The sequence below is a fragment of the Typopeltis vanoorti genome, chromosome 21 (assembly GCF_054136105.1).
Source record: "Typopeltis vanoorti isolate ZY-2024b chromosome 21, IOZ_Tvanoo_1.0, whole genome shotgun sequence".
NCBI classification, from domain to species: domain Eukaryota; kingdom Metazoa; phylum Arthropoda; class Arachnida; order Uropygi; family Thelyphonidae; genus Typopeltis; species Typopeltis vanoorti.
This window is the reverse complement of record NC_143569.1, coordinates 73,198,612-73,214,458: the sequence shown is the minus strand read 5'-3', so window position 1 is coordinate 73,214,458 and position 15,847 is coordinate 73,198,612. Positions and strand designations below refer to the sequence as shown.

General features: G+C 34.4%; 1 protein-coding gene across 2 annotated transcripts in view; it reads left to right on the top strand.

Moving 5' to 3' along the window:
- The window catches only part of Wdfy2 (WD repeat and FYVE domain containing 2), a 151,888-nt gene that overhangs the window by 115,681 nt on the left and 20,360 nt on the right, over nucleotides 1–15,847 (top strand). For both annotated transcript variants that reach the window (XM_090410882.1, XM_090410883.1), the window contains one exon: nucleotides 12,431–12,561. In XM_090410882.1, the coding sequence (XP_090267008.1) occupies nucleotides 12,431–12,561 (131 nt within the window). The remainder of the gene's footprint in view (nucleotides 1–12,430; nucleotides 12,562–15,847) is intronic.

Genomic DNA, 15,847 nt, shown 5'->3' with positions numbered 1-15,847 from the left:
TTGAAAATATTGCTCTGGAAGAAAGTTAGTAATATACATATAAAAAAATAATAATAAATAAAAAAAAACTTCATATTCTCAATGAAGACAAAGTTAGAAAAATCGAGCCTTTATTTTCTTTTATAATTGTATCATGTGCTCATCAATCTTATGTACAAGTCTGAAAACCCCTAAAAAAAACAGTCTTTAGGAAAAGCCATTTATCAGCAGGGTACTTTTAAAAATAGCTCGTTATTATCAGCCAACATGGAGTTAACCTAATGTAGGAAAATTAAATACAAGATAATTTATTGGGCTAAGGTTACAGTAAAGGATGTTGTGGGATGAATGAAATATTGTCATTTATGTATACTAATGCCAGAAGTATTTGGAATAAGAGTGAAAAGTTTTTGGCATTGGTTCACTTTGGCTAAAAGTTATTGGCATTAATGAGACGTGATTGATTGAGAATGATATAATCATAGGAATAAAATGCAAAGGTTAATAGTATCTTCAGAGAGGATGGAAGGAACAGGATTGGCTGGGGGGGGGGGGGTTGCTGCTAATGAGAACAGAAGAATTGAATTCCAAAAGAAAAGTACATCGGGATAACAAGGATGCATTTGAGGCTATCTGGTGTGAGATGTATGACCAGTAGGATGAAATACAGTAGATTCCAGTTAATTCGTCCACCAGTTAATCAGGATAGTCATTTTATTGGGAGAAGTCTGGATGAACAAAGACAAAATGAGAAAATAACAAGAGTCAGCTTTATTTGGTGCACAATGCCATTTAATTGGAACAGCCAGTGACCTCTATTACATGGAGTATTAGAAAAATTATGTAACCTTGCTTCAAAAATTTAGTGCTGATGAGACCTGCAATGCTGACAAAACAGGACTGTTTGATCATGCTACATTGGATGGTTACCTGTGTTATAAACACACTACACTGTTTAGATCAATGAAAGCAATAAATTTTGTAACAGTGTTATGCTGTTTAAATATGTCAGGAACTGGTAAACAAAAGCTGTTAGTTAATAAGACCTTGATGACTTAAAGGGATCAGGATGGGGAGCTTAACAGTTCGGTACCATGTGAGCCAAAAAGACATGAATGACTTATGAGTTGGGATGTGGAATCATAACGGAAATCAAGAAAAATTTTTGCTATAGTTGGCAAGGAATAAGCAACAAGACCATTCAAAATTGTTTTACTCAGTGTGGTTTTAAACATTCAGTCATGGATATGGCAAATATGGTCAATAGTGAAAATGATGTTACATTAGATGTGAACCACATCAGAAACTATCAAGATTTTCATCGATTGATAGTACTCTTCAATACTATAAAGAAAATGAAGATTTTGAGGAGGTAGCAAAACATCAGAAGAACAAGAAAGGAACGAGATGACACCCCCAAACTGTCTGGATTATGACTATTTCATGCAAGAAAGCAATGCTATATCTGCACTGATTTTGTTTAATTGCAATCAGTCAGAAAAAAAGAAAAGACTATTAAGACAATCCTCAATCAATTCCTACAATGTTATTAATTGCTAAGAACTTCATATGTGTTTAATATATAGGCAGTTTGCATGCATATTAAATGCAAATATTTTACTTTAATTCAAACTAATTGTTCAAGTTTATAAGTTAGTAATTTTCTATGCAATAAACAAAAGTGTATATTTGTATTTTGTCTTATGTATATATACCTTTTAAACTCTTAAAAGGTATATAATTATTATTATTATCATGCATGTAATAACTTCTAGGTACAATAGGCATTTGTGCTAATACTCACAGAACCAGGAAGTTTTAATCTCTCTTGTTTTCATTATAAAATAGCACTGAGAAGTTCTAGGAAATCTCTTAGTTTTTAGTATTAATATCTATAGATTATTATTATTACAACACCTCCAGGAAGTCCAATGACTCATTGAGGGAGGGCACCTACTCTTCAAATCTGTCTCCATCACTCAATTCACCAACTACAATGAACTGCAACCACAATCATCATCATCTGCGCCAGTGCCACCTACCATCATTAGTACTTTCACAGACAATCACAAACATCCATGCCCATTACAAGATTCGAACCTGTAGCCTTTGGGCTGGAGAGCGGATACGCTAGCCACTTGGCGAACCAGGCTGGCTAATTTCTTTCTTATTCCATATAAATTTATTCAACTGATTCCCAAACCATACCAACTTTGGTAATTCTATTGTCTGCTTCCATATTAATTTGCCATCTTGACTAAAAATTGTGTCTAAATAGCTGAAATGTTTTATTTGTTCTATATGTTCACCATTCAGTATATAATTGAGGTTTTCAATGGTTGCCTATTTTTGTTGTACAGGTAACCCTCATATAACGCAGATGTTAGGTTCCACAGAACATCCATGCCGCATTGTATAAATCGCATTATACGAGACTCTGATCACACAGAAAAAGTAGGGTTATGTTCTGAAATTTTTTTTTAATTATATAAACATATCCAACAAAAAAATTTTTATTTAATTCAGGTAATTCATGTATGTTTTATTAACTTACATAAATTACCTGAATTAAATAAAAATATTTTAAATTATATATAAACCATGAAACAAAATACATAGTATAAACTTATAAAAATACAAATTGTACGTAAACTTCATTGCCCATAATGCATAAATGTTTTAGGCAAAATAAAATAAAGTGAATATTTTAATCGTCATCACTGTCTTCAAAACTAACATTTCGTAGATGTTCTTTATTTACGAGTGGCCAGACTTTGTCATCACTTGAAATCTCTTGGACATCATTTGTTTAATTCTCATTGCATACTTCAGTTGGTTTAGTTATCAAGAAGTTAGTAATAAGATCTTGCTTGCCACTATGCTGCAAATTTTTATTAAGTTTAATATGGGGCTAAACAAATATCCAGTTGTTTTGTGAATTTTCCGGACCGCTTTATTGAGGGATTATTATCCGTAAATAACTTCCTAACCTTCTTACCAAGCCCAATCCTTCTGCTAATTTCTTTAAACTGAATTCTTTAACGGATTCATCACAATCAGAATCTTCAGCAGAACTTTCCCCACCATTTGGTTCGATGTCATCTATTAATTGTACCAGTTCCTTCTCATTTAAACCTATTTCCTAATCAATTAATTCACTAATTTTGTTTTCAACCATATCGCAAAAGCCCTCTAAGTGGTTATTACTATAAAAATAAAATTTTTACATAAAAAAAACATTTTATATTATAATTATGTATGTGACTCACCAGAAAATAAAGTGCTCAGCTTGAGATTAACACACTTATGATTTTTAATGCGCTTTCCTTGCAGGAAACGAAGACAATGTTCAACAATAACACTTTATATGGTAAACAATTGACATGCACGTGCGATACCGGCAGAAGCAAATTTAACAAAGATAAAATTTGATTTTCAATTCGTGGGATGAAAAAATATGAAAAGATAAAGGGTTACTACAATTTGTAGACCACGTTTATTTATCGAAACTGCATTGTATAAGTACCGCGTTGTACGAGGGTTACCTGTATTTGTATTTTTAATGCTGATTTTCATATCAGACTTGCTAGATTTATTTAGAAGTATAACATCATCTGCATAAAGGAAAGAGCTGAACCAAGTTTCACATATCAGATTTAATACTATTTTCCTTTATAATATGATCCATACAGATAACAGTGGAGATAATGTGCACTCTTGTCACACACCTGATTTAACATCAAACCTCTTTCCTGTACTTCCGTTTTTTTTTACTAGCTTATCTCTTTTACTTGTCACAGAATTTCCTTAACTCTGGATAATCACATTGTTTCCAAGAGTGTAATATATCTTCTCATATTACTTAACTAAATTTAGGATTGTTTGTGTTGTTATTGTCTTCCAAATCTTTGAAAACTAGCAGAGCTATTATTCATCTCAAATTACTTGGATAGTTTCAGTGAGTCTTCACATTGAAACCAAGTTTGAATTTCTTTCTGTAGCAGTATAAAAGAAATTCAGGTAACATTTAAACCTATAAACAACTTGCTTTGCAATGGAAACAAGCTAAATATATTGTGAAACTAAAGTGTTTGTTTTCTTATTTGTTAATTTTGTCATTCATTAGAAAAAACAGCAATTTTAAAAAAAAATATTTTTGCAATGTATTCTCTGTTTGCTTATTCAAAGGCAGTTGTTAAGTCATGATTCTAGTGTTATAAGTTTTTCCAGACCGTAAACCTAAATATATGGAAATGTGTGTAAGATACTATGCTAAAAAATATGAAGGGAAGGGACAGTATGATGCAGGGAAGTGTAACATAAAAGGATATATATATAGAATGAAACCAAACAGCAAAGCATTTTCTTAGAAATTTTGAATTTTTCAGATAAAAAAAACATTTAAAAAAATTTAGATTTAAAACTTAAAATTTAAAAAAATATTAAAACTGGAGAGAATACTGTTGGATCTCAGTAATTATAATTACATTGGTCAGTAAATTAAAACTTTATTTTTTGAGCATGTCCATATCAGGAATACAATAGCATAAACAAATCTCATAAAGTTATTATACATGCCAATGTTCCTTTATTATTATTATTATTTTTTTTTTTTTTTTTTGTAAGTTAGAGGCTATAAAACAAATGCAGACTGCATCTGTTGTGTGTGTGATTTTTACTAGTGTTAAGTAGTGGTACATCAGCATCACTTAAATTTCATTTAACTCAATGAATTTAGCAAAAATGCCAGTCTATGACTTTTAGAATACCAATGATTTATAGTAAACCAGATGATCATGTAAAAGGTAATTACTTCTCTTTGATACATCCAAGTTTTCCATTAATACATTTGATGTAGTACTCCAAACTTAGAATCTTATGCAGGATCAATATTTCACTCTTTAGATCTTCTAACACCTGCTGCAGCATTTCTAGTGCAGTTGTGAGGATGATGTAATTTTTGTTCTTTGTTTGAAAATACCTGGATTCAAATCCTTTATAGGACATAAGGAACCTTTATAAGGGATTTTCATGTGAAGGTTATTGGCCCAGGTCACACAGAAGTGGCAGAGTTTTCACTCCTGGAGACTCTGCCACTTCTGTTATCTTTCCTCAGCATGGTAAACTGGTTAGAGAAAACGTTCACTAAGTAATAGTTTAGTGGTGTCATAATCTTATTTGCAGTTGCTTTGCCATTACCACAAGATTGGTATTATTGAATGATGAACCTATTGCTTCTGTAGTGTGGACAAGCCATTGTCATCAAATCGATACAAAATTAATAACGGAAAAAAACTCGCGTACAAAGATTATTTAATAGTATAATTTTCGCCTGTGTGTCACAGGCATCTTCAGTACATATTAAGCTCGAATTAAACAATAACTGACAATTCCAAAAAGCGCCACCTAAGTAGCTGGTGTAAGATAACTAAAAAGGTCGATAAATTTCCTTAAAAAAAAAAGTTAGGAAAGATTAGCTGATTTGTAAAATACTATCTCCCATAAAGGGGATAGACGTAAGCTGTCGGATCTGTTTAAGTTAGGAGAATGAAGTAGAGTTTCACGTTTCTTTATAATTTTTTTAAAAATTATACTATTAAATAATCTTTGTACGTGAGTTTTTTCCGTTATTAATTTTGTATCGATATGTCTACTCACGGTATACCTCTTTTAAAACTTATTGTCATCAAATGAAAGCAAGCATTAGGTAGGAGATGACTTCATCACCTGGTGTGAGACAACTGTTCTTCCTATTAGAGACCTAGTAGCTTGTAAAAGTTCCACATTTGATTAAAAAGCTCTTAACCCACCTACAGTATTAATGTATTGTAAGTTTACAATCTTTTGTGGGTGGGAATTATGAAAAAGTATATGAAGTTGTCAACAAATCTCATCTGAGTGAATTGAAAGAATTAAATGATAGTTTGAATTCATCTAAATAACAACCTTTAATTACTTGGATCTTGTCTTCAGCAATGGAATTTATCTCCAAGAGGGGGGGGGGAATCTTTTCTTGAAATAGAAACAAAATCCTAACTTATAATTTGCAACAAAATATGAGTTAGAATTTTCGAGAAATATTTATAAGCTGAAAGACTGATCTTTCAGCTTATAAACATTGTGCTTGTTTCTGGACTATTCCAAAACCAGCTTAAAAAATAAAAAAAATTAATAGAAGTAAGAGATATTAAGCTTAGTTCTTCATGCAGGTGACATTATTCACTTAATTCTACTGCATTTCTTCAGGAGTCTAGTAAAATTTTGATGTGGAAATCGGCAATGAAAAAAATACAAACTGTTAAAATAGGCAGAGCAGAGAAACAAAATAAACAAATGAGCTGCACTCTCAGATCTATAGAATAGGTTACACATGTTAGCTCTATTATAGACACAAATTATAGTAAAGATGGCAAATTAAATATGAAGTGGATAATAGGATAAATAGGACTAGTATGGTAGGAAACCCACTGAATATATTTCTGTAGAAGAATAGAGAAAATTAAACCAGGAGACCAAAATAATTATGCATGATAATGTTTAAATTGATTTTGTTGTGTTGGAAAAAAAACGATGAGTCACTTTTTTCCCACCCAACATTAAGTTACCTCAGAAGGAGTGGATAAGAACATGCTTATGCCTCCGGATGGGAAATGTACCGACTAATGTCCCAAGAACATGTAAATATCCAAGTATGTAAGCTCTGAACAATGTTAAAATAGCCCATGAGTTTAATAGAGAATAGTTGTAAATGAATTAGAATATAAAATCATGTGTAAATTGCCAAGTAAATATGTATAAGCTAGAGCATGTTTTAAGCCATGTAAAAACAGTCCGTGACCACGGCGTCCAATCGGCAGTCGCCGTATGCGTGACGACACTGCCGAGTGAGGGAGCTGTTTTGAGGTATAAAGGTTTCGGTGGGGATTCGAATTGCTCTCTTATCTCCGGGTATCATCAGCACCTAGTTTCCTGTCGGAGAACTGTGTAGAGCTTGCCGCCACATGTAGCAAGAATCCCCCCCACTATGTATGCTACGTGGGCCAAGGCTGCAACTACAATGTATTCATATCCATAAGAAGAAAGAGCCACTGATGAGATCGTCAGTGTTCAAATCTGTGTATGAGTGTTTTCGGTTTGTATGGAAACAAAGGAATAGCAAGGCCGCCATCAGTGAAGATACTGTAAGCAGACCAGAATATCCAGTTCAAGGCAAGAACGGTAAGCATAAGATTTTCTTATGTTAAATGTTGGATTAAAGTGACCGTGGAGTGAGGAAGCTGAAGTTAAGGAAACATGCTATTTCCGTGTAGTGCTATAAGAACAGTCTGCGATTTGGACGCTTTTGTCTGCGGTTGAGAAGAAGGCATATTAGGCTCCAGGCGAACAGGAGGTGAGGTCCGAACTGTTTGTGTAATTTAGGAACAGTAATGTTATATGGTAAGGACGTAATTAAATGTTAGCTAAAATTTTGGAGGGAGGATTAAGTAAGAATAAGAAGTATTACCCTAGAGAAGTTCATGTCAGAATTAATGAGTTGTCTTATGTATCTATGCAATATTACATGTGATGGTATTAGGTAACTTAGTTATAAGAGTCTGAGAATAGATGTACGTATGGAAGTGAGAAATTTATCTCAAGTAAGGGACTATAATATAGAAGTTTTGGATGTGATTAAGTAAAGGGAACCCAGACTATTTTAAGATTAAGGATTTGATTAACATGTATACTTGTCTTTGTGCCATAATAAATGTGTTTCTTTATATACAATCAAATGAGTTTGTCATGCTTTCTGTGGATTGAGCTACCGTTTGAAAACTTACGTACCGTGCATTAAGGGGGAAACCAATAGTGATATAAGAATCGGGACCACGACTGCATGCCTCATGATCCCTATATTTTCTTTAAGTACGCTTGGATATTGTATCAGAGTTTAGTTGCTGGCTGGCGCAGTCTTTAATCAATACAAATTTGTCGGCAAACGAATATCTGATATTAAGTGATACAAAAAATTAATGTTAACTGTAAAGTTAAAGTAAAGACAGAGATATAACAATAAGGCAGTCACATAGTCACACAGACCACAGACAACAAAAAAGTATATAACAATTTTATTATGGATCTAAGTTTGGGTTTGAAATAAAAGACTTGAGATTGCAGATATCAGAAAAATTAAAGGAGTAAATAGATGGCATCAGTATCAGAACCATATTAATTAGCAAAGACGTGTATATAAAAAAAAAAAAAAAATCATTGATATTCAGTAAAGTGTAACAGAACCAGAATTGTCACTTAAACAGAATTGGTATAAAAGCTAAGCCAATCAAGCATCTGAAGCAAAAATGACCAAATTAATGATCCAGAGTACAGTTAGCAGTGCTTTAGAAGATGCGATGAAATTCTGCCAGAAGATAATGGTACATACATTCTTTGATATCTATAAGAAATTTATTGTGTGTGTGTGTGTGTGTGTGTGTGTGTGTGTGTGTGTGTGTGTGTGTGTATGTTCATTTTAATATAAACTGACTAAAAATCTGAGAATTCTATCAAATTGAGATTTATTTGAAAACGCAACATGTTTTGTCGGGATTGACTTCATCAGGCATTAAGAACATAGAAAGCTATTAAAAGACACTGAAAAAAACATTGAGACACTCTAAAGCTATACAATTATAAAGCTATAATATTCGACTGTAAATTACAGTTATTATGAACTTGAGCTATAGTCCGTGTTAAAGTTCTATTGTGTGCGTGTATGGAACCACGCGATCTCTGGTATCTGATAGTAGAGCTGAAAGAGTCAGGCAAATTATAGCTGAGATTATTGTTCATATGAAGAGGGTCCAAGACTGCGCCAGCCAGCCACTAAACCCTGAGGTTTATTGAAATTTTATTGTTCATGTTTATTGAAAACAGGACATGGCCTGATAGGGTAGTAGCTCTGGTTCTATAGTACTGCCCTATCAGGCCATGTCCTGTTTTCAATAAACACGAACAACAAAAGCCACCAACATGAAGTAAATTGGACAGCAACTTCAAACCTACACATTTGCCACGATGAGGTAGAGCGCCGCATTGTCGAGTCAAAAGAAATCACCTTGGACCCTCTTCATATGAACAATAATCTCAGCTATAATTTGCCTGACTCTTTCAGCTCTACTATCAGATACCGGAGATCGCGTGGTTCCACACATGCACAAGTGTACAACAATAGAACTTTAACACGGACTATAGTAGAGCTGAAAGAGTCAGGCAAATTATAGCTGAGGTTATTGTTCATATGAAGAGGGTCCAAGGTGATTTCTTTTGACTCGACAATGCGGCGTTCTACCTTATCGTGGCAAATGTGTAGGTTTGAAGTTGTCCAATTTACTTCGTGTTGGCGGCTTTCGTTGTTCTTGTTTATTGAAAACAGGACATGGCCTGATAGGGTAGTAGCTCTGGTTCTATAGTACTGCCCTATCAGGCCATGTCCTGTTTTCAATAAACACGAACAACGAAAGCCGCCAACATGAAGTAAATTGGACAACAACTTCAAACCTACACGTTTGCCACGATGAGGTAGAGCGCCGCATTGTCGAGTCAAAAGAAATCACCTTGGACCCTCTTCATATGAACAATAATCTCAGCTATAATTTGCCTGACTCTTTCAGCTCTACTATCAGATACTGGAGATCGCGTGGTTCCACACATGCACAAGTGTACAACAATAGAACTTTAACATGGACTATAAATAACTGTAATTTACAGTTGAATATTATAGCTTTAGAGTGTCTCAATGTTTTTTTCAGTATCTTTTAATAGCCTTCTATGTTCTTAACGCCTGATGAAGTCAATCCCGACGAAATATGTTGCATTTTCAAATAAACCTCAATTTGTTATAATTCTTGTATTTTTAGTCAGGTTATATTAAAATGAGCATATCCCAACTACGAGTTAATAGTAGTAGTGGTAATCATATATATATATATATATTCCATTCTTTGTAAAAGAAGGTTTAGCGGCAAAAGAAATTCATTTGAAGTTAACAAAAGTTTATGGGCACTCTTCTCTTTCGCTTTCGACAATTAAGAAATGGGCTGCCAAGTTTAAATGTGGCCGTACCAGCCCTAAAGATGATCCGCGTGAAGGACGTCCAAAAAGTGTAACAACACCAGAAATCATTGATCAAGTGCATGATATGGTATTGGATGACTAGTGAGTCAAAGTGCTTGAAATTTGTTTGTTTAAATAATTCAATGTTTATTAGTATTCCTTTTCTTTATAAATACCTGAAGAAGGCTGCTATATGCCGAAACTAGTAGTATTTATCATTAAAATCTTTATATGTTATGTCGGTCTTGGAGTCATTAAATCTATTTTTTTGAAAAATATGTATATATATATATATATATATATATATATACATATATATATTCATATTTTTTATTAAAACACTACTAGTTTCGGCTTGTAACAGCCTTCATCAGGTGACATTATAAAAGAAAGAAAAAAGAAAATCACTAAAACACTGAAGCTTAAATAAACTAAGAACATCATAGAGAGTCTCTTTACATAATTAACATTAAAACATTGTGGTTGTATTTAAAGCTGTTCTTTCGTTTGTGGTATTGTTGGGAAAGTATGTTTGTGGTATGTACATACGTACACGAGGGTGGTCTGAAAAGTTCTCAGTCTCGACCATAGTGGCAACATTATTGGCAAGAATTTTTTTTATCTAAGTTGGTACATCTGTCATAAGCATCCATGTGAAATTGCAAGTCATTCTATCAAGTAGTTAGTTTTGTATATATAGCTGTCTGAAACAAAAGCGATGTCTGTATCCCTGAAATGGATAAAATTGAGTATCATGTGGTTATAAAATTCTTTGTAAAAGAAGGTTTAGCGGCAAAAGAAATTCATTTGAAGTTAACAAAAGTTTATGGGCACTCTTCTCTTTCGCTTTCGACAATTAAGAAATGGGCTGCCAAGTTTAAATGTGGCCGTACCAGCCCTAAAGATGATCCGCGTGAAGGACGTCCAAAAAGTGTAACAACACCAGAAATCATTGATCAAGTGCATGATATGGTATTGGATGACTAGCGAGTCAAAGTGCTTGAAATTGCTGAGACTATAGGCATTTCAAAAGAACGTGTAGGATATATTTTGCAGGAAGAATTGCTTATGAAAAAGCTTTACGCAAGATAGGTGCCATGCTTGCTCACAGCAGATCAGAAGCACACTCCCATGAAAATCTCTGAACAGTTCTTGGAGCATTTTAACAAGAATAAAACTGATCTTGTGTAATGATTTATTACTAGGGATGAGACTTGGATTCACCATTATACACCAGAATCCAAACAGCAGTCAAAACAGTGGACAGAAGCTGGCTGTTCGAAGCCAAAGAAGACAAGGTCGGTTCCATCAGCAGGAAAGGTCATGGCCTCAATGTTTTGTGATGCTAAAGGCATTTTGTTTATTAATTATCTTGAAATGGGTAAAACAATGACCGGGAAATATTATTTCGATCTTTTAACCAGACTAGATGAAAAAATTCAGGAAGCTAAGACTCACATTGGGCTATACGCCGAATGGTAGGTAGGTAGGTAGACGAAAAAAATTCATGAGAAAAGGCACAGTTTGCAGAAGAAAAAAAATCATCTTTCATCAGGATAATGCACCTGCCCACAAAGGTGTTTTAGCAATGGGAAAATTAAGTGATCCGCACTATGAATTGTTGGAACATCCACTGTATTTCCCAGAAATGGATCCCTCTTCTATCTCTTCCCAAAACTAAAACTCTTCCTCTCTGGTCAGCGATATTCTTCGAATCAAGAGGTGATTGCAGCTGTAGAGGGGTAGTTTGCAGATCTCACTGAGAACCACTAAAGGGATGGGATAATGGTGCTGGAGCATTGCTGCAATAAATGTATTAGTCTTAAGGTCTTATGTTGAAAAATAAAAATAATTTTGAAATTCTAAATTTGTTTTTTCATTGTTAGGCCGAGAACCTTTCAGACCGCCCTCATGTATATATATAAATGTAAATCTTGTTCCTGAAAGACTGTGAACCTGCGATACATTTCTACTGTGGGTGGACTAAGGATTAAATAATTCAGTTCCTCTGTTATTCTAGATACTAAAATTAGCACTTTTCAAGTCACTTTAGTCCTCTATAAGATAGTAGGAAATCGAGGGTTTTTTTTTTTTTTTTTTTTTTAGTTTCAGCAAAGCTTGCTCACTTGCTTATTGTGAAGAACAGCCAGCAGTAAATAACCCAACTTTCACATTTTTAGCTGAAAATATTCTGATCTAAAATTGTGCAAGCAGGATATTGTTTTAACCCCTCCCTCCCCAATTAGCACAACACAAACATTAACTCATAATTGTTTCAGATACAAACAAATGCAGTGTACAAGTCTATAATTCATATTGCTTTATATGAATTACAAAAAAAATCTTTGAATATTTTCAGCATCACTGTAGAAAATGCGGTAAAGCAGTTTGTGATAAATGTAGCAGCAATCGCAGTAGCATTCCAATAATGGGTTATGAATTTGATGTCAGAGTTTGTGATGAGTGCCATAGTATAATTACTGATGTGGAGTAAGTATATTGCTATTTATGTTTTGGTCTCCTTATTTACAGGTTAATTAATCAGATTTGAAATTTGATTACCTTATTTTTTCAGTTTCATTGTAGTTTAAGCTTGCTTTTTAAGTCTTAATATTATTGAACAGATGGAGTCCAAAGACTCATCGCAGGAGACCCAAACTATCAGCACAATCTATCATACCTCTCCCTGAATCCATTAACAGACACAGCACTCTCAACTGACTCTTGCATACCATTCCACTCATTCACAATTCTCCAAGCAAAAAATCTAGTCCTCAGACCCCTACTAACCACACCTTTATTCAACTTCCATTGATGACCTCTTGTTTTGGCCCGTCTAGCAAAGTGCTGAAATATTTCCTCTGCATCAATCCTATAAAACAATTTAAGTAACTTAAATGTTTCTATCATATCCCAACTTTGCAGCTCATACACCTTTGGTCTATATGTTCCATCATGGTTGCTTGCATCTGAATCCTCTCTGCCATTTCTTCATCCCCAAAAAATTAAAGAGACCAGACCTGACCACAGTAATCCAGATGTGGACATATCAAGGCCTTAAATCTGCTCTTCTGTCTTCTCGTAACCATTAGCACTCATTAAGGTTATTCTTCCTCTTACTTGCCACATAGTGAAATAACTTTTTTGGATTTCGTTTGGTCTGCTTGGCTAGCTTCTTCTCATAATCTGATTTTGCCTTCCTTACCATGCATGGTAGTAATTCTACAAGAATTACTACCATGCTGACCATCTTTCTTGAATGACTGTTGTACTGTTCATGAGTTTTCTGGTTACCTTTCTCCTTATATACTCCCCTACCTCCACACAGCATTTTCTTTTTCTGAAGTTCACACTTAATGACATTACTCATCCATCTTACTCCTACCTGATTAAACCTTCCTTACTTTAGATATATAATTTAATACTGCTTCTTCTAAATGCTTCTTAACTATGTCCTAATTACATCCTTCCCTTTCAGGGTTTTATGCCATGACAGCTTCAAGTTTTGTCCTAAGCTTTTCATAATCACCTGCCTTGCAGTGTCCACATATACCTCTTCTCTTTAACCCCCAAGTTCCCCTCCATCACATGCTGCCTCAAGTAATTATCTCTCAGTATGTGTATAAATTCTATTTCCTTCCTGCTATGTGATCTTTCTTTCTTCCAATCTATATCCATAGTTGAAGGCCCCCCCCCCCCCATAATAATCACTCGACCTGCACTCATTGTATTAAATTGCTGATCCACGTCTTCCAGATCATCAAAATGTATGGTTGGTTGCTTATAGAAACAACCAACCGTATATTTTGTCCTGCTGACCTTGATTTTGGGGTGCTTAAGGATCAAGGCTGTATAACTGGGAGGAGGCCTCCACATAGCCCTCTAAGGAATGGAAAATCAACCAGGGCTTCTGACCTAATGTTTAATCCTCACCTTCTTGTAGTGCACTCTATTATCTAACTGGAGATAGATACCTAATAGAGGGTGGGCTGGCAATTTGAGATTTAGCCGACCAAATGTTATTCTCATTGGCTTAAACCACAGTGTAAAACGATGGTACAACATGACAGAATTTCATGCTGGCTAAGGCGTCGCCCAGTTAAACAAGCTCCCCTCCCCCATCATTTTTCATCGGGGAACCAGGGTAAACAGCACAGTCAGCTACTGGAACATATAAAATCTCAACATTAGCAGAGCTCAAGATTGGTACTATCAATGTAAGAAGCATCAATGGGAAAGAAATGGAACCAGTAGAAGAATTGGATAAGTATATTGACATAATAGGTATGACTGAAACAAATAAAACAAAAACAGATGAGAATTTTCTAAGCAACAAATACAAAATGGTTATGTTCAGGCAATAGCATATGGCTGAGGTACCATGAGGATGGGTACTATGTAACTGTGTATTTGACATTACTCAATGCGTGGTGTTGAATTGTATTTTCTTCTATTGTTAAATAGTCAGTTTGATCTTATCATACATTAATATACTGTTTCTTGAATTTATCCTTTTGTTTGCTTAAAACCTTATACAATCAATATTCTGTCGGCTGCGCCATTTGTTGTGTCGTCCCTTCTTCTATATTTTTATGTGTATCTTGTATCTTTCTCATTGATATATTGGGACAACTTATTCAAGTTTAGCATTTATTATTACAGTTGCAGTATCAAATTCTATTGCATGAGTCACCATGTTAAGTGGGTTGCGATATTGTTATGCAATCCACATTAATAATAAACTAAGCCTTATGTCTTGCTTCTTATTTCTCCTACTTATATAACTTAACCTTTAAGGGCTGCCAGAAGTTTACCTGTTCCCTGAATTCTATAAATTATCCTGATCACTCAGGCAAATTTATTTTTTTACTGCACCAGCCTGAGCCTTAAAGTTAGAGATAGACTCTTCCTTTAGGTTAATTACAGAATATCAGGTGCTACTAACAATATAAATCTAATTCCTAGAAACTTGGGCTCTCTGGCATAATTTTACTGTTATTTGCAGTTGTGCCCTTACTTTCAATTGGGGTATTCCCGCACACACACACGTTCTTAGGTTCGATATTTTATGAAGGGTCAGTCATCATGATCAGAAACACATATAATTAAGGAATCAAAACATTTATTAAATTCAATTAGTAATGTAATACAAGTTAAATTGATCATCAAATCTAATGTTAAACCTCTACCTTTCATTCACTCTCTCAGTCCTAAAGCATTTTAGTACTTTACCTCAAAATATCAGTAAATTCAATAACTCAATACATATTACATTTACGATTACAGCTCATTTTGGATATTAAGGTACTTTAACACATTATATAACCTCTCTCGGAATAAACATAACAGAATCGCTATCTGATTGAAAGTCCTTAAAGTTCGCTTCAAGAAAACATAGTCATTTACACAGGTCTTAATTCTTCACTCTTTCCTTTAATACGTATTTCAGATTGCGTTCTTTTAAATGTTAGTCGATTCTCAAAAGGGGCTAGAATAAGTGAGAGTACTTATCTACTTTCTTTCTTCGGTTTTCTGCTGTCCTTCATTCTTTGTTTCGAATCTGGTTGTCTCGATTTTTATCGCCACGTGGGTTACACATGCTTACCTGGGGACGCCTGCAATTAGTCTTGCTGAAACTCTACTGTGGTGTCATACTGAACTCTATCGTAAGTCAGCCCTCAAATATGAGAGCTGAACCGCGACGAACTCTCGGAGCACACGGAGAGAAAAACTCGGGAACAAGAAAAAACGGGGGTCATTTGCTTCCATGTCGCGG